At 52.2% G+C, this 19,530-nt stretch overlaps 1 protein-coding gene across 2 annotated transcripts in view; it reads left to right on the forward strand.

Moving 5' to 3' along the window:
• Positions 1-6,654: 6,654 nt before the first annotated feature.
• Positions 6,655-19,530, forward strand: part of MLLT1 (MLLT1 super elongation complex subunit) — a 67,047-nt gene continuing 54,171 nt past the window's right edge. For both annotated transcript variants that reach the window (XM_021705163.1, XM_021705164.1), the window contains exons 1-2: positions 6,655-6,693; positions 16,022-16,202. In XM_021705163.1, coding sequence (XP_021560838.1) covers positions 6,682-6,693; positions 16,022-16,202 — 193 coding nt within the window. In that variant the 5' untranslated portion in view covers positions 6,655-6,681. The remainder of the gene's footprint in view (positions 6,694-16,021; positions 16,203-19,530) is intronic.

The following is a 19,530-nucleotide window of genomic DNA, read 5'->3' on the forward strand; positions in this document are numbered from 1 at the left end:
CTGAGCCGAAGGCAGTCGCTTAACCGACTGAGCCACCCAGGCGCCCTGCACCACTAAAATTTAATAAAGTTCCCAGAGTCTCTCAGCTGGTCTTAGGTCATGCCCCACCCCACTAAACCGATTCCAGTAGCCAGAGAGATGCAATCCTTTGATCCGCCAGGTTTGGACCTGTGCTTCCTTTTGCCAGTGGGGAGCCCCACTCCAACTGGGGTCTGAGAGGGGTGGGGGACAAGTGGGGGTTGGGAGTTGAAGTCCTCCTTCAAGCCTTGTGCCCTGTCATGAGTTGTCATTCTCCCGGAAGGGCTGCCATTTTACAATTCCTACAAAAGGGACTTACAGGCTCATATTGGCCCTGCGAGGGCTACCAGGATCAGGGATTGTTTCACAGAGAAACGGCAAATGTCCGGTGTGCTGCCCTCTTCTGGGGGAAATGCTTTGTTGCACATATTTTTGGTCGGCTCCCAGACCATTCATGGTTGCCTATTGCCTATGGGATAAGGGTCAAATGCTTCAATGTGACATTCAAGATCTGCTCCGCGTTGAGGTTAATCTAGGGTGGGACTCCAACTGGCCACTGGGCTCTGCTCCAGTTTGGTCATATTCAGTATTGCTATGTATGGTTGTGTGTGCATTTGTGGCCGGCAAGAAACTGGCAGGTACAGGGAACATGCTCCAGATCAGAAAAAAGATTCCCCCCAAATTTTGATGGGCTGAACCATCTACAAGGTGAAAGGTAGGGGGGAATAAATGCTAAGCCCTCCGCGTGGGTGCAAATAAACTGGACCACTAGGGGGCGATAGCGACCTAATGTAGTAGCACTTCAGCCACTGGCGGGGGCAGGGGGCGGGGCGCAAGCCAGACTCCCTCCTAAATTCAAAACGTTACTTTCTAGCTGTGGGACTTGGGCCACCACTTATAGTCTCTCTGTATGTCAATTTCATTGCTTGTAACATTGAGATAACGTGTATCATGCATTTTGCCAAGTGCTCAAATTACTATTTACTTTATGTCTTTCTTTAAATCTACTCCCTTTGCTCACACTGCTGTGTTTAAATAGGAAACGTTGTGTCACTTTAAGAAGTCATTTGTTACAGATAAAAAACAACCAGAAAACTAGATACAGTAACAACAAAAAGTGTTACTAACTGCAGCTCAGTGATCCTGAACCCAGTCTGCACATTAGAATCCCCAAGTGAATTTAAACAAAAGTGTGTGTGCCTGTGTGTATGTATACGTGTATGTGTGTATGGGGGTAGGTGTCTCTGTCTTACTCCAGACTAATGAGACCTGAATCTCTGAAGGTGGGATTTTTTTTAAGGCTCCTGGCACTGGTATTTTTTACAGATTATCAGGAGATTTCAAAGTCCAGGCACCAGATATGATCACCTCTCCCAGGCTCTGAATTCTAGGTCTGTTCTCTTGTCATTAAGGTAGATTAGAGAGTGACAGGGAAGAGTTTAAAACACATGAGCACCAAGGCAAGACTTTCTTCTTGAAGGAGTTAGAAAGACTGAAGAGAAATGAAAAGGAACCAACCTTCTCTTTCGTGATTCAGTATTATTTCATTTCATGCAACAACTATTTACTGAGCATCTACTTTGTGGCAGGTACCGTTCTCAGGATACATCAGTGAACAAGACAAAGATCCCTGACCTCTTGGAGTTTCCATTCCATTTAGGGGAGATAGACAATGGACTTAATAGTAAATATGTGTATATTGGGAGGTGATAAGGGATGCCTGGGTGGCTCAGTCAGTTGGGAATCTGCCTTCGGCTCGGGTCATGATCCCCGGGTTCCTGGGATCGAGTCCCACATCGGGCTCCTTGCTCAGCGGGGAGCCTGCTTCTCCCTCTGCCTGCCACTCTCCCTGCTTGTACATGCTCACTCACTCTCTCTCTCTCTTTCCCTCACAAATGAATAAATAAAATCTTAAAAAAAAAAGGAGGTGATAAGTGCTGTGGATAAAGGAAAAATTAGAGCAGGGTCACAAGGGTTGGGGAGCTATGGTGCAGGGACAGAATTAGATGGGATGGTCAGGGTAGGTCTCATCGAGTAGTTTCCTGGCTCTGCCATATACGCACCATGCAACTTTGTAACTCACTCACCTCCTCTGAGCCTCAGTTTCCTCACCTGTAAAATGGGGCCAACAACACCTACCTCCTAGTATTGTGAGGATGAAATAAGATAGTATGAGTTTGCACATAGCAGGTGTTGGCTATGAGAAAATGGGACAGCCCTCTGTTGACCTCCTGAAGGAAAGAATACAGTGGTTCTATTTTAAGCATGGGACACGTTTTTAAAATTTTTGCTTTTTATTATAGAAATTTACACATACAGATATAAAGTATAAAGAACAGTTTGAGGAACAGTTTGACATATTTATCACCTAGATTCAACAATGTTTAACATTTGCCATTTTTGCTTCTATTTTGCATCTAATTTTTAATTAATATATTTTATTTTTTTAAAGATTTATCTATTTATTTGACAGAGAGAGAGAGAGTGAGAGAGAGAGCGAGCGCACAAGCAGGGGGAGTGACAGGCAGAGGGAGAGGGTCAGGCTCACCACTGAGCAGGGACCCAGGACCCTGGGATCATGACCTAAGCCAAAGGCAGATGCTTAACCCACTGAGCCACCCAGGCGCCCCTTATTAATGTATTTAGAAGGCAATTAGTATTGGCTGGCATTTATGCAGCCACAATGTATAAGTCTTTCTAAACCAATCCCATGCATCCCTAAAAAAATAAGGACATTTTCCTACACAACCGTAATCTCATGATCACAACTGACCAAATACATTTTCAAATATCAGCTGCTATTATCCATATTCATATTTCTCCAGTTGACACAGCTTGTTTGTTCAAAACCCAAGGTCCAGTGACAGACGCCCACATTGCAGTTCATTGTGAGGCCACCTCCTGTACCTCTGGGCCGTCACCTTTTCTCTCATTCCCTCCTGTTGACGCAAGGAAGCCAGGCTGTTGAGATTCCACCTTCTAGATTGGTCTGACCAATTCACATGATGTCATCTCTCACGCTCCTCTGTATTCATGTGTTTCTGCTGTGAACTGGAAGTTAGGACATTAGGGGTGATCAGATGCAGGGTTAAACTTTTGGGTAAGAACTTTCTTTTGGGTGCTGTGTACTTCTCATCACTCCTAGCAGGAGCCCATCATTCTGCTTGTCCCTCTGCTTTGCTGCTAAGAGTGGTCACCGTACCAAGGTGGTGACAGCATGATGTTTCCGTGGCAAAGTTACTTTTTTCCTCTTCGCATTTAGCTGGCAATCTGAGAGAAGATTTGTGGCGAACACGAGACTATCCAGTCCCCTGTAACCCTTCAGGGAATGGTTTTAGCCTCCATAGATGACTCTTGTCCGCAATGGTTTTTCATTAGTGGTTTGAAAATAGTCATCTTGCTATCATCCTTCCAACATTATCAACTGGTGTTTTTCTGTGAAAAGGACTTTCCCTCATCAACTGGGCTCTTTCATGCTGTAAAGGCATGGTAAGTCAGGAGTTGATGCAGTTGGCACTTTCTAAAGTGATGAATGAGCTATACTGTTGTTTTGATATTATTATGGACTTGTGGATATTTATATGTTCACAGTGTCAAGAAATCCATTAATTTTTTAATGTGGTAAAAATATACATAACAAAATTTATGATCATAACCATTTTCAGTGCACAGCTCAGTGGCATGAAGCACACTCACACCGTCGTGCAACCATGCCCACCCTCCATCTCCAGAACTTTCCATCTCTCCTAAACTGAGACTCTGTCCCCAGGAAACACTGACTCCCCACCCACTTCCCCAGCCCTGGCTCCCACCCTCTCCTCTCTGTCTCTGTGAATGGGACTCCTCTAGGGATCTTCTATGAGTGGAATCACATAGGATGTGTCCTTTTGTATCTGGCTTATTCCACTGAGCATAATGTCTTCCATATTGTAGCAGGTATCCTTCATTTTTTTAAAAAATATGTTCTTTTTATTTTTATTATTATTATTTTTATTATTATGTAAATCCCCATACATTACATCATTAGTTTTAGATGAAGTGTTCCATGATTCATTGTTTGTGCATAACACCCAGTGCTCCATGCAGAATGTGCCCTCCTCAATACCCATTACCAGGCTAACCCATCCTCCCACCCCCCTCCCCTCTAGAACCCTCAGTTTGTTTTTCAGAGTCCATCGTCTCTCATGGTTCATCTACCCCTCCGATTTCCCCCGCTTCATTCTTCCCCTCCCGCTACCTTCTTCTTCTTCTTTTTTTTTTCTTAACATATATTGCATTATTTGTTTCAGAGGTACAGTTCTGAGATTCAACAGTCTTGCACAATTCACAGTGCTTACCTAAGCACATACCCTCCCCAGTGTCTATCACCCAGTCACCCCATCCCTCCCACCCCACCCCGGTATCCTTCATTTTTAAGGCTAAATAATATTCCACTGCATGGATGGATCCCATTTTGTTTGTCCACTCAACTGTTGATTGACACTTGGGTTGTTTTCCCATTATTCTTTCCGATTCTTAAAGGGTTATGCTTGATTTAGTGGGAGCCTTGGGGATATAGTTTTGAAAACCTTCAACAGTTCAGAATCTAACTTAAGGAGAATTTCCCAGATGAGTAAAGGGGAGGTGGCTGAGTTCCTGAAGCTCTTCCTTGCAACAACTGTAGCCTGAAGGTTTTTCACTGCAAGCTTCCTTTAGAGACAAATGGCTAACCCCCCAATTTTTGTCCTTTACCTGGGGTGGTGGGTCTGAAATTTTGAGTAAGTTTCACTATCATCTGCAGAACTAGTTCAACCATCCCTCTGGGTGCAGGCCACGCACCCAGAGTTTCTGATTCTGTAAATCAAGGGAGACCAGAATTTGCATTTTGAATAAAGTTCCCAGGGGATGCCGAACCTGCTGTTTCAAGGACCACTTAGAACTACTGATCCACTTATATCCAGTTATAGGATTAAAAAAAAAAAGTTGTACCCACATTAAAGTTGTTGCGTATTTTCTCAGCATGTCCTTCATTTCTTGCCCCCAGCACACCCAGCCCCAAAAGGTACAGTGTTACTATGACAGCATTTGGCCTTCTTCAGAGTTTTACATGGAATTATGTTCATTCCAAAGTTACTGATTTCCTGGTGCTGTTCTTCAGAGCAAAGTAGTGCCCTGATTACCTAAAGAATACTTGGCCGACACTTAAATGTGAAGGGGAGGGCAAGAAAACCCCAAGCAAACCAAAAGCCCTGGTTTATTATAAGAAGAAATTTAAAATAAATGTACAGGGGTGCCTGGGTGGCTCAGTTGGTTGAGTGTCTGCCTTCAGCTCAGGTCATGATCCCAGGGTCCTGGGATGGAGCCCCGAGTCAAGCTCCCTGCTCAGCGAGGAGCCTGCTTCTCCCTCTCCTCCCCCACTTGTGCTCCCTGTTGCTCTCTGCCTCTCTCTCAAACAAATACATAAAATCTTTCAAAAATAAAATAACTGTACAAGGGTGCCCAAGTTGCAGGCAGAAGTCCTATTGTCTGAGAGACAAGTGGCTTGCAAGATCCTAAAAAAGATGGAGCGATATGTCTCTATCTCATCTAAACAAAGTTTACAAATTGAAATTATATGATTATGGGTAAATTAAGAAACGGTTTTAGAGGGATTATTAGCATGATAAATTTCATGGATAAAACGAGACTTTTTTAAAAGATTTTATTTATTTATTTGAGAGACTGAGAGAGAGAGAGCATGAGAGGGGGGAGGGTCAGAGGGAGAAGCAGACACCCTGCCGAGCAGGGAGCCCGATGCGGGACTCGATCCCAGGATCATGACCTGAGCCGAAGGCAGTCGCTTCACCAACTGAGCCACCCAGGCGTCCTAAAACGAGACTTTCTTGATCATTTTAATGTAGAAGATTTCAAATGTGTCTCATTCAAGTTAATATGAACTAGCATTACAAGGTACTGAGCGTTCCCATTTCACAGATGCGCAAACTGAGACTCAGGGGGGAGAGGTGAGTCGACCAGGCTTTCCCTGATGCAGATCCAGCATTGGAAAATTAATTTCCAGTTCCAGAGCCCAGAGCCCATTCCATGACACGGTAGCAACACGTGGCCAGGAAACAAAAGTGTTCCTAGGGCTCCCTCCCCAGAGCTCGAACCGCCACCTCATCTGGACCAGGTTAGGCTCAGGCCCCGGGAAGCTCCGGCCACGAGGCAGCGCCCCCTGCGGGCCGCAGTGCGCAGGCGCGGCACGCCCGTCCCGCCCCCGCCCCCCTCCACGTGCGGCGCACACCTCGCGCTCCCCTCTGCGGGGCTCGCCTCGCGCCTCCCTCCCTCCCTCCCACCGCCTCTCCGGTTCGGGCTTCCCATTGGCTGGGGGCTTCGTCCCTCCGACCGCAGCCCGGCAGGCCCCCGCCAGGCAGGAAGTCCCGCCCCAGGAGCGGCCGTCCGTGCTGCAGATTAGCCCAGGCGGCCGTCAGTCGGGGCGGCAGGCCAGAGTCGGCGGCGGGGGCCCGCGGTCGGTGCGCGACCCGGACTGGCGGTGGTTTCCGGTTCCGCGGGGCTGGCGGGCGGGCGGGCAGCCGGGAGCGGCGGCGGTGGCGGCGCCTGACAGACAATGAGGGCGGCGGGGCGGCGCTGAGCGGCGGCGGCGGCGAGCGACGCGGGGCCCGGGGGCGGGGCGGGGCGCCAGCCATGGACAATCAGGTGAGGAGCGGCCGCGCCGCCCCAGCGCAGCCCGCCGCCCGCCCGGTCCCCTCCCTCCCTCCCACGACCCGCCCGCCGGGCCCTCCTGGGTCCCGGCCTCCCCGCCCACGCTCAGCTCCCGCCCGCCCCGCTTTGTGCTCGCCCGCCGCTCCCCCGGCCTTTATGTGGGGCGGGGGCGCCCCTCCCCCATCCGCGACCCCGGCCCGGCCAGAGCGCCTCGGACTTTTCTGGGGACCCCGGCCTGGCCCGGCGCAGAGCCCCCTGAGACGCCCCCCGGAACCGCAGCCCGGCCCAGACCCCCCGGGATGCCCCTTGTGATCCCAGTCCAGCCCAGAGCCTTCTGGGACACTCCTCGGGACCCTGGCCCAGGCCAGAGTCTCCACAGGCGGCTCAGACTCCCCTGGGACTCCCCCTGAGACTCCAGTCCAGCCCAGCACCCTCTGGGACGCTCCTCGGGCCCCTGAACCAGCCCAGAGCCCCCACAGGTGGCCTAGAAACCCCTGCGATGCCCTTTGGGACCCCAGTGCGGCCCAGAACCCCTTGGACCCCAGCCCACTCCAGAGTCCCCGCAGGCACCCCTGAGAACTCCAGCCCAGTCCAGAGAGTCCCACAGCTGCCCCTGGGACCCTTCAGATTTGTCGGATCTGGGCTGTACCACCCTTCTTTGGATCTAGGGCCTGTCTCCTTCTCTCTCCGGACCCTTGGCCCAGAGTCCCCTCAAACGAAGTGAGCCCGCAGCCTGCTGCTGCTTTTTCCTTAAACCAGTTGCTGGGGTTTGAGTCCCCCCTCTCTCCCCCGCCAGCCTCCCCACCCCCAGCCCCCCCAGAATCCCTGGGACCTTGGTGCAGCCTCCCGTTTCCTCAAACCTAGGCCTACCCTAAGCCTTCTTATCCCTCATTCTCTTCCAGGACCTAGCCTTCTCTCCCCCTTGATCTTGCCCCTGCCTTAGCCTAGGTGACCATTTACCCTTGAACTCTGGCTGGGGCCTGGGTTTTTCCCACAAGGACCCAGACCTGCGTTGAGCTCACCCCCTCATCCCCACTTTGGACTTGGGCTTGCTTCCTCAGACACTTTTGACCTCCCCGCCCCTTGCTTCCTCAGCTCCCTCTGGTTTCAGGCCCTGGTCAGTCCCTCGGCCTCTGGTGCCTGAAGGGCTCTCTTTAACCTTCAGATCTTTCTCTCAGACCAGGCCCAGGGGCATTTTATGCTCTGACCTGGAGCCCCTAAGCCCTTCAGACACCAGATACCTCACTTTCCTCAGCTTGGGTCCTCTTTGCCCCTGTAGCCCTGATTTACACTTCCCCACATTTTCCCCCAGTCCAGATCTCAGTCTGCCTCTTTCACCCTCAGCTGGCTTCCCTTTGCAGACCTGCAGTTTCCCCAGCCCCCCTGTACCTCTCTCCTTGCATTCGGGGTCTCCCACTTCCTCCCAACATCCCCCAGCCTGACGTTTTGGCTTTCAGCCACTGTCCTCTCCCCCCAGCACACCCCGTATCCCTGCCTTCCCCAGCATCTTAGGGCCTTGCTCCAAACTCAGGGTGGTTCCCCAACCTCCATAAACTCTCCCTATGGCCCCTTTCCCTCTGTCTGGAAACCCGGAGTCTGTCAGCTTAAGTAAACCTGAGGCCTTTCAGGCCCTGGTCCCGCTTTCACCAGCTCTGCACGGTCTCCTCTTCAGTACCCATGCCCCTTCCTCTCTCAAGCCCAGGACTGTTGTGGTCCCCAACATGGGGTCATTTATTTCTTCATCCTTGCCCCCTGCCCCTGGCTTCCAGGGGCGCGAGGCCAGGAAGGGCGGTGGTGTGGGGCTATGGGGGTGGCAGCTGAAATCCACAGTTAGTGAGGGCAGGTTGGGGCGTCCCTGGCTGCTGGCGCCACTGAGGCGGCTCTGTCTGGTAAGGCGCTGTGTGGCTGTGAGGTCTCAGGGGCGCGTGGGCAGGAGACCTCCCCTTGCCCATCCCGGTCACCTGTGGTGGTACAGGATCATTGTGGCCTTTCTCTTGAGAGGTGGGGTAGAGTTTATAGCTGTTCAATGGTGGATTTCTGTAGCGTGGTGTGAGTTCACTTCTCTTGAAGGGACAGAGCTTGTTGCCTCCAGCCTGCACTGAGTTAAAAAACAAAAGAGAATATACCTTCAGTGTCCACGCTCAGTGAAGCCCCCCCCTCCGTGGGAAAGTCTTGTTGGGTACCACGCAGGCATAGAATGTGGCTCCCTCCTGTCACCCCACCTGCTAGGCCCCCAGGGAGGTATCTTCAGCCCAAATGTGTCCATTCCCCTGTGATTTGCCAGGACCTGGCCATATGGGTTGTTGTCATTTATGTAAGTGGAATGGTGGGGATAGGTGGCATTCTTGGCCGTGACAGAGGGAGAGAACAGTCTTGCTTGAGTGGACTGGTGATCACACTTGGGCTGGGAGAGTGAGATCTCCATTGCCCGGTGTGCGGCCGCTAGCACCTGTGACTGTTTACATTCACATGCACCAGAGTGAAAAAGGCCGTTTCTCAGTGGCATCAGCCCCAGTTTAAGTGCCCATTAACCACCACTACTGGGCTGCTGGCCACCTTAATGGGCAGCTCAGAGAGACAACAGTACCATCGTGGCAGAAAGTTCCATGGGGCAGCGCTAGTCTAGATCCTTACAGAAGTATTTGCGAGTGAAACTGACCCCAGAGGAAAGTATGTGGCATTCTATAGTCTGATTCTCTATTCCTGGCTGCATCTCTGCCCGTGTGGGAGAGGCCAGGAGCTCTGTCCCTTTCTTACAGAGATGGCAGTTCCTGGGAAGACAGGAGAGAATGTGTCCTTTACCCAAGTGAGTGAGTTGGCTGTACGTGTTCAGGAATGACTTTGGTGCCTGAAAAACACTTTGAACTCACTAGAATCTCGGCTTTCCCTTTCTCCCTTGAGTTGCCCCAAACCTGTAAATGGCTCAGCCTGATGGGAAACAACAGGACTTTTCCCTAAGGGCCCCTTGCCCCTCTGGCTTTGGGAAGGTTTGATTCTCTTTACCTTTCTGCCTTAGTCTCTAGAACTTTCAGGCTCAGCTAAGAAGGGGGATTTTGCATTTTGCTCTGGGCTCCCAACTTAGCATTGAAATCCTTACCCCATGGCCAGGAAAAGTCTTTCTGGTTACCTTTGCCCTGACTTTAACCCATCTAACCCAACCCCCAGTCCAGACTCACAGGTCCGTTGTGGGTTTTATATTTTGGGGGGTCATGCCCAGGAGGCATGGGTGGTGTGGAAGGATGGCATGGGTGAAGATGGAGCAGATGATGAGAACATGGAGGAAGGAGAATGGGGACAGTGTCTCTGGGCACAGGGGTGGCCTAGGGATCCAGGGGTGGTGTCAGCATCTGGATGGTCCTTTTCTCTGAAGGACCAGGGAGTCTTCCCTTCACAGAAGCCCTGGGCCTGGCACCTGAGGTAGGCGGCCGACCCATTGAATCACACAGTTGAAATGATACTTGCTGATTCTCCCAAGTCCAAGTGTGAGATCCCACTGCTGTTGACCATCCTCTGTTGTTCCAGAAGAGGAGGTTTGTTTCTGACAGCGATGGCCCAGTTTACAGATATGGAAATGGAGGCTCCTGAGAGGAGTCAGGACCAGGTGGGATTCTTAGGGAACTGTGTCCTTTCCCCAAACCTTGGGGAGAAAGGCTCAGACTTGCACAGAGCACTAACTTCAGGGTGATGGGGTTCTCCCCCACCCAGCTCTGAGACCATCACTGGAGAGTTGACCTGCTGAGTGGTTTGTCCTAAAGTTACTATGCTGTATAGTACTTGAGGTAGGAACCAGAATCCTCTTCACCTTTATAACCATCATAGTTCCTTTCTTTCCTTTTTTTTTTTTTAAAGACTTACTTATTTAGAGAGAGAGAGCATGAGAGTGAGTAAACTGGTGGGGAGGGGCAGAGGGAGAGAGAATCTCAAGCAGACTCCCCACTGAGCATGGAGCCTGATGCGGGGCTCGGTCCCATGACCCTGAGATCGTGATCTAAGCCGAAATCAAGAGTCAGGCACTGAACAGACTGAGCCACCCAGGCGCCCTGTATCCATCATAGTTTCTAACTCAAAGTTTTGCACTTAGCTTTGTTGGTTGAATAAAAGTAACTAGGAATCAGTCACTTTGTAACCAGGCCCACCTGGCATGCAGACCGATGCCTTGATTAGGGTTGTGCTCCTTCAGAAATCTCCCAGTGCTGCTTCCTGGAGAACTTTGGTGATAGCCGGCACACCATCTCCATGTCTGTGGGCATGAATGTCAATACACGTATGTAGTATAAACCCTGTCCAAACTCTCCTGGCCAGCTGGTAAGGGTCAGTCTTCCCGGGAACCTGCAAACTAAGGATTGGGGGTGTCATCGCATCTCCTCATGGTCTGCACACTTACCCTTAGTTTCCAGGGAGACATTCACCGAGCCCCTTCTTGTCCCTTTGTCATTAACCTTATGCCCTGGGCCAAAGGGACGTGGCCAGATGGAGAGCACAGGTGCTGGCCACCCCCTCCCCCCCAGTGTGTCACTGGTTAGAATACCAAGGCCTCGTGCAGGGGTTGTGAGAGGTCCCTTGGCTCTGTCCCCACCTCTGGGTGGGCAGTCTTTTGCTTGAGAGGATTGTCACTGAGGGATATCCATCATGTTCCCATCTTTCTCATGTTCTGATCCAGTGACTGCTCTTGAGAGCCTCCAGCTGGGTCTGGCGGGGAGAAAGTTCTGCAAAGAGTGTTTTATTTGGTATTGTGTTGATATCGCTCTGTGGGACCAGCACCTTCTCCCACTTCTGTATGTGTGGACCATGTTGCCAGCAGCCGTGCCAGACCCAGTTGGACTTGGCACGGTCAATCTAGGCCGATGAGGGGAAAAGGCTCTTCGGTGTTGTCTCCTCCTGGGAGGGGAGGGAATTGTTGTATCTGAGGGAATTGGATACGGTAGCCAAACTCCAGGCATAATTATACCACTTGGTAAAGTATGAATTCCTAGGGGAAAGGGCATCTGTTGAAGAGAATTCCCACGAGGAAATCAGGGGAACTCTTACAGATAAACTCGTTGTTAAAGACCTGCCTTTGGGGGCCCAGGCCGAGGGCAGGGTTCATGGGACACGGGAAGAATCCAATGAGGAAAGGCCTTAGAGGCAGCGGAGCTGTTGGAAGGAGGCTGGCTCACTATGAGTCCACATTTGGGGGGATCTCTACTGTTCAGTGAAGAAGTGCCCTCCAGGGTCTATTTGCCTGGCTTGCAGGACTTAGGATTACCACCCTTGGGTTCCAGTTGATCTGGAGAGAGCAGTGCATGGCTAAAGGCCCTCAGCCCAAGCCTAACTGTCTCCGATTACCCTCAGAGCCCGGGAGCTGCTCCATCTCCATTTGAGGGTCTTCCAGATGATATCCCAGAAGTAAAATAGTGAACTCTTCCCGGGGCAGGTGTGGAATGTTCCCCCTTTGTTCCCAGCTTTTGTGGGGGGAGTGGGTGGCAAAGTGGTTCCCAGGGTTCTGGGATATCACTGAGGCACTGAGGCCGGGTCCCTGGGGCTACTTCCAGCCACCCACTTGGAGGTTGAGCAGAGTGCCTCCAAGCAGCAGGCAGGACAAGTGAGATGCATTCCTTCCGAGACAGTTGAGAGCTTAACTAACTGGCAGTTAACCTCTTTATAAAGCCAGGCACCCTTCCTGGAGAAAGAGCTAACTGATTCACTTCAGTTCTTTGGTTCTGCTGTATGGGGAAGGAGTCCAGGTGGATTAAGGCAGGAGGGGGGCAGAACCCTTGAAGGTGGAATTGGCTTAGTTGTGCTAATAAATTATCATGACTTGACAAGTCAGAGTAGCTGCGGAGGGCTCAGTTTCTCGCCTGTCTCCAGCTCAAGTAGCTTGAATGTCTTACTGAATGAGTGATTTCTTTTCTAAGACAGTGGGCTCAGAATCTGTGTGACTCCACCATCTTTATTTCTTGAAAGATTCCAGCATTTGGTGGGGGGGCATTCCTCTTGGTAGCGCACCAGCATACGCTGTCTTCGGCCCCTCAAGGCGGTGGCGGGGGGGTGTCCAGGCTGAGTTGGCGCCAGCCCCGGGGGCATAGATGCTGCCCGGGCAGAGCTTTGGGCATGGTCTGCCAGCTGCAGAGATCACCCAGCGCTGCTTCACAACCTTCCTGTTTACTTTGGCCTCTGGGGCAGTTTCTTGGCGCTTCGTTCTCTCCCTCTCCGATGGAACTGTGGTCTTCCATTCTTTCACAATCACTGCCCTGCCCCTGGTGTGCCCTGGGTAGGAGCCCCAGCTAATCAGAACTGCTGAGAAGGCAGCCGGCTTGGTGAATAGCCCACTCTGAGGAGACCTCTCGGGACGTGTGAGTTAACGCCCAAGAACCAAAAGTCAGAGTCGTCTGCCGGTGTATGGTTATGATCATATGTAGTTAGTTCACCTGTAACCCTCCCAACGGTCCAGGGAACATCTCCCGATTTCTCAGTGTGAAGGCAGAGTTTCTGTCCTGTGTGTAAGGGCATCTGGGGGTTCTGGTCCACTCGGGGTAATGTAAGTACTGGTCGGGCTCATTTATGTTGAACGTGGACCATGTGCCGTGCTCTGCACATGGATGCTTGGGTTGATTTGAGCATTACCTGTTTATCCAGACGTTTGCTCCCTCGTCTCTAGCTTTTTGTGTGGTGTTTCCCCCCCGAGTATCCCGTCGCCTGTCCCCCTCCCCACACCCCGCCACCACATGGCATCGGCAGCATCCCAGTGTCCTGGGTCTTGAGCTTGAGCTTCCTTGTCTCTCTTCCGTCTGGTCTTTTTTTTCCCTTAAGGGGGGAGCTCGAACTCGCGGCTCGGAGATCAAGAGCTGCATGCTCTACGGACTGAGCCCCTCAGGCGCCCCTCCATCCACTCTGAAGTCCTGCCAGTTCTCCCATTTCAGACCCGGCTAAATCTCCTTTTCCAGCCCCTCCCTCTGGTTGCCTCCTAGCGGGCTTGTTGTTTGTCTGTCTGTCCTTTTCTGCCTTCAGCCTAAACTGTACACAATTGCCGGGGAATTTTTACTCAGATACTGTTTCCTTGGCATCCATCATCTGCTTACAACTGGCTGTCAGTTCCGCTGTGGGGAATCGAAATCTCCATCCCAACCCCCACCCGGCCTTCCAGCGGCCCCGGACCCAGCAAGCCCCTGCTCTTTTCCCCGCGGAGCCCAACAGTGACTGCGATCCCGTGCTGGGGGGCCTCCTACTCTGTGGTTTACAGTTGGCTCGCTAAGTGCGCAGAGCCTCCCAGCAGCTCTTCCGTACACTGGGACCCCCCTGTCCTTATCAGTGTCCTTATTGGCCCTTCCCTCTTGGAAATCACCACCTAGAACTTGCTGATCTAGGAAGCCTCTCTAGTTTAAATTATCTTGTATTACTGATGCCTCGTATATGTAGTGGTTCCAAGACGGAAGTAAAGGATGAGCTAGATGTGGTCCCTGAGGAGGCAGCAGTGAGCAGCCAAGGGGGTGTGGGGGGGTGAAGTGGGTGCTGTACCCAGACCACTGCAGAGCCTCTAAGGCATGCCACCAGCTTGGGGATGGCTCGTGTTTTTGTGTGTGCACACCCGTGCGCATACCTCAACACGTAAAACCTACACGTGGTTGGCAAGACACTCTGACTTCAAAAAGCTTAAAAAGTGAAAAACGATGAACATCTTGGACTTGAGGAAACACCCAGGTGGGAGGCGGGAGGCAGGAGGTGTGCTGAGGCGTTTGGACTTTATTCTGAGGGAGTGGTGAGCCCTGGAAAGCTGCACCGGCAGAGCGATCATTTGCGTCTGTCCTGCTTTCCTGGCAGTGACCGAGAGAGCGAGGAGGGAGGGAGGACGCTGGTGCGGCAGTCAGCTCCTGGGGGAGCGGGGGCTGGGAATCATAGAAGAGGCAGAAGGACACGCAAGGTCAGCTGGGGAGAAAGGGGTTCCAAAGTACAGGGCAGGAGGTCTCTGGTGGGCGGCGGGGAGGGTGGTTCCCTGGAGGGGGCACGGGGGCGGAGGGGGGGCTTTGCTGGGTAAGTGTGGGTTGCACGCCACCCAGTAACGTGCTCTTGGCTGTCTCAGCACTTAGAAACAAGTGTCCGCTTGGCCTCTGCTTTCTTTGTGGCATTCTTGCATTTGATACTAGGTGTCAGGCCGTATCTATGAGAAGCCTGGGGAGGATCTTACAGACTAGAGTGGATGTTTACAGTGGGTTCCCTGTCGGTGGTTTTGGCCCACCTAGGCGTAAACGTTTTGTGGCTTTGTGTTCAGTGGAGTGGAACTGGCATGATCTCCCTCACATTTCAAGCACAGAGTCACATACGTGCGTAAGGAAGGGAGCCTGGCTGCCGGGGCTGCAGGTCCACCTGGGACCTGTCCCCCAGGTGGCTTCATCCTGGCCCCTCCATTTGCACTGTGAACCACTATTCTGCCCTTAAAACTGAAAGCCACTGGTTGTGTGGACTCAGGTGACCCCAAGGGTCTCTGTTCTCCAGAGGCATCCCACAGGACAGAGGAGAGGGAACACGCTTTCATCAAGGAGCTTGGGTGACTTGACCAGGGAGGCAAGATGGCAGAGGGGCCCCGGGAGCAGGCCCTCAGGGGACACACCTGTGCTTGAATCCGGGCCCTGCTCCCTACCAGCTGACGGTGTGCTGCTTAGCAGCTCAGTCCTGGGCTCTTGGTTTCCTCATCTGTAAAATGAAGGAACTGCACTGTAGGTCACACTGGGAGATGTATTCAGAGAGCTCTTGGTGAGGATTCCAGCTCAGGACAAGGAGCCACCCCCAAGAGTCAGACATCCGAGCAGGGCCAATAACAGATTGTGAGCCGATGAGTTCCAGCAGTGACAGATGCTAAGAACATAGGATGTGACACAGAGTGACCGGGGTGGTGGTGGGTGCCTTCAGATTGCGTGGCCAGGGGGTCTTCCCAGGGGAGGTGACATTCAAGCCGAGACTTCAGTGATAGGAAGGAGCCAGCCTTGGGAAGGCCTAGGGAAAGAGCACCTGATACGGGGAACCGCAGGTGCAGAGGCCCTGAGATAGGAATGAGCAGGGCTTGTTGGAGGAACAGCAGGGAGGTTGGCTGAGATGGTGGATGAGGATGAGGATGGGAGGAAACAGCAGGGCCTCCAGTGGGCCTGCCAAGCAGCTCGCATGGTGCCTCGTCCACCGTAAGGCTCTTTGTGCCCTCGTTGTGAGTTGAGAACCCCGTGGCAGTGCTCAAGAGTCTTGTCTTTTCCCATGGCCAGCGTTCACCATTCTCTGTAGACGATAGGGTGGGAAGGCTTGTGGTCCCCTGCTCTGGGCTTTTCACTGACCCGTGCCGGCGTCTTTCTCCCTCCAGTGCACTGTCCAGGTCAAGTTAGAGCTGGGACACCGCGCCCAACTGCGCAAGAAGCCCACCACAGAGGGGTTCACCCACGATTGGATGGTGTTTGTCCGTGGCCCTGAGCAATGTGAAATCCAGCACTTCGTGGAGAAAGTGGTCTTCCGGCTGCACGACAGCTTCCCCAAGCCCAAGCGTGGTGAGTGCCTCCAGCCTGGTGGGGCAGCCCTGCAGGGACCGAGTGTTGTGACATAACCCATGTGTCATCACTCCTTGAAAGGCTTGTTTCCTCCCTCTCCTCGGGAGCAACGGGGCCCACACTCTGAGCTTCTGGCTTGCACCCGTCTCCATGCTGGAGGGAAGGTACCCAGACAGGATGCGGCCCTTTCTGACTTTAAAATAAGATGGTCCTCCTCCCTCCTCTCTGCTTCTCCTTCAGCTCATGAGATCATTGTAGGGAAAACCCCAAGGACGTGGTGACTGTGTCTTGTATCATTGTTTAGACCTGGGCTCTGAGAAGCATGCAGAGAACGTAGCCAGTGGCCAGTGGGTGGGAAGGGCGACTTACTCCCACCTGGTGAATAATCAGGAGATTGCTTATTGGGCCTACATTTGATGAGAGATGCCATTTTAAGAATTTGTGATATTTGGGGCAAAAAGCATAAAGGGTTCTCATTTCACTGCTGTCTCGTTTTGTGTGTCTTCCTTCCCTGCTCCACCCCTCAGACTGCTGTTTGTGGAGCAGAAGGAAACGCCTCATTAATGTATTCTGCACAGATCTCGATTACCTGTGGCCCAGTAGTCTGAGGGGGCCGAGAGATGGGAACTTACCCAGCTTATGGGGGGGCGGTCGGAGAACACTGCCTAGGGAATTTGGGTTGAAGGTGGTGACCGTCTCCTTAGCTCTATGGGCCCGGTGCCATGTCTGCTCTTCTCATCATTGAGTCCCCCCGGGTGAAGTGTGGCACGTCAGTCACAGGGGTCCAGTAAATAATTTCTTGAACGGATGTGTTGATAAAGGAGAGAAGGACTTTTTTGCTGGAAAAGTACTGCAGGGTGGGGAGAGCCGCTGCTGAGATCATTGTGCAGGGGCCCATGGGGGCTGAGCGTGAGCAAGCGTGGATGGCCTCAGGCTGAAGCAGGAGCACAGCGTGGGATCCCCTGGGGGCCTGGGCCTGTGCCAGCAAGTGGCTTGTGCTCTAGTGGGGAAATGACTTCTGTTACACATGCAGAAAGTTGTGGTTCACAAGGGAAGGCAACTGGAGATTCCTAGCGGTGTGGTAGCCATTTGTTTTTCTTCTGGTTTCTTCCATCGGCTTTCAGCTATTCCTTTCCCTCATTTCTCCTTTCCTGGTCTCCTTTTCCTTCTTTTCTTCTTGAGCATCCTGGAGGAAAGCAGCTCGGTTACTACAACAGCACATGTCTATCAAGCACCTTCAGGAATAAGTCCATGGTGCTTACCGGGCACTTCCTGCTAAGCTCTCTTCCCGTTCGGGGTCCCCATGCAGTCTCCCCACAGCGCCCTGACCGTTGGGAGACAGGCTCAAGAGGGCTCGCTGCACGGCCTGTGCTTTAAAGCTGGGTCTGCACACCGGCCTGGGGCAGCGCCCGCTTGTTATCAGCACCCGCACGCCCCTTCCCTTGGGTGTTCCTGCTTGCTGTCGGTGCTGTCCTCCTGGGCTGGGCCCTCCGAGCTCCTTAGGCAGCTTCCTCTCCAGTTCTTCACCGTCGCCCTCCCCCGTCTTCTCCCCTTCTCTCTGGGGTGGCCCCGGTGGGATGTTTCCATCCACCTTCAAGCTGTTTATTTCACCTTTGTGTCCCCCTGGGCACCAGAAGTGACATGAATGGCAGTCTGTGTTTATCGTGCACTTGCTCTGTGCCATGCTCGTGACAACCGTGCCACGTGGGGCCTCCCAGAATCCCCCAAGGCAGATGTGGTCACTGAGGTTCAGAGAGGCCCAGTAGCCCGCGGTGGTCGCAGGGAGGCAGCACCTGCTGAGTTCCAGGTACTTGGGAAATGGGGTTATGATGGGGTACGTTCTCTGAACGCGTCAGTTCGGGGGCAGAGGTGTGATCAGTAGCTGAAGCGTGCTGCTTGCGAAGTCTGTCAGTGAGCGCGGATGCCCGAGCTCCGGGAGCAGCTGCACCAAATGTATCACATCGTGAACATGGCAGTGTTGACCACACTCACCTTGCCAGTTGTCAACAAGACATGGATCAGGTTAAAGAGAGTGTGAATTTCACACAGGGCTCTCTGAAATTACACATGATCTACTTAAAAAGCATTTTTTCAATCAAGTACGTGCTCCTACAAACCCAACAGAAGTGTGCAGGACGGGAAGTTTTCCTTTCTGTCTCACACTGGCCATGCTGCCCCGGGGCACTCGAGCCCTTTCTGGATTTCTCCTTCCCGAACATCTTAAAAAGCTTTCATTTATTTATTTGACAGAGAGAGACACAGCAAAAGAGGGAACACAAGCAGGGGGAGTGGGAGAGGGAGAAGCAGGCTCACCGCCGAGCAGGGAGCCCGATGTGGGGCTCGATCCCAGGACCCTGGGATCATGACCTGAGCCGAAGGCAGACGCTTAACGACTGAGCCACCCAGGCGCCCCATTCCCGAACATCTTAAAAGTAGTAGAAGCCAATTTGCTACCTCCTGATTTTCTAAATTAAAACAATGTTTTTAACTTACCCGCTCTATGCTAAATTCCAGCCCTTCCTCCAGCATCTCTAACAAGTTTTGTAAGTAAGTGATTCGTTTTCAGTGGTTGTCTTTGTGACTTTGAATGAGGAGACAAACCTGCTCACCTTTTGGATCCTCCACAGTGGCTCCCGTCATCCTTGGAGGAAGACCTCTGGCTGCTGGGTCTAACTCATGGTTTCTTTGCTCAGCCACCCACATGCCACATGCTTCATAGCCTTTTGCTGGTTTTTGTTTGTTTGTTTTTGTTTTTTTCCCTTTTTAGCCCCATCTTAACAAATTACACATGTTATTATCTTGTCCATCTTCCCTCCTCCCCCGAGAGATGTATGTCTTGCTATATGCAGTTTGCTGCTGTGACCTCAGTGCTGAAAGAATACAGTAGGTGCTTACTAAATATTTATTGAACGAACAAATGGATTCTCCAGCCCTGTCAACTTTTGTCCGTGCTTTCTGACTTTCCACCTGGGAAGAGAAGGACCTGAGCACCCCTGTCTTTCCTTGAGCCTTACACCCCTCCTTTTGGGGGCTACACTTCTGCTCCCACATTAGGGATTAATTCTAGAAGTTGGAAACCAACTGTTCTGTTGATTCTGTTCCCTGTTGGGCTGGTCATGTTGCCAGGATTTCATTCATCCTCTGAGCTCCGGGCCACCCAAAAGGAGAACGCTCAAGGTCATGTCAAGGTCAGGTGGGTCCTTTCTGTCATTCTTGATTAAAATTTCGCCGTTTACTTTGCCTCATGTTTGGGCTATAACTTTGAATAATTTGCTTCTCTCCTTTTTCCCCCTTGTGTTGGTCTTTGATACCCAAAGAACTTCACTTT

This window comes from Neomonachus schauinslandi, chromosome 1, assembly GCF_002201575.2.
Source record: "Neomonachus schauinslandi chromosome 1, ASM220157v2, whole genome shotgun sequence".
In the NCBI taxonomy this organism is placed as follows: Eukaryota; Metazoa; Chordata; class Mammalia; order Carnivora; family Phocidae; genus Neomonachus; species Neomonachus schauinslandi.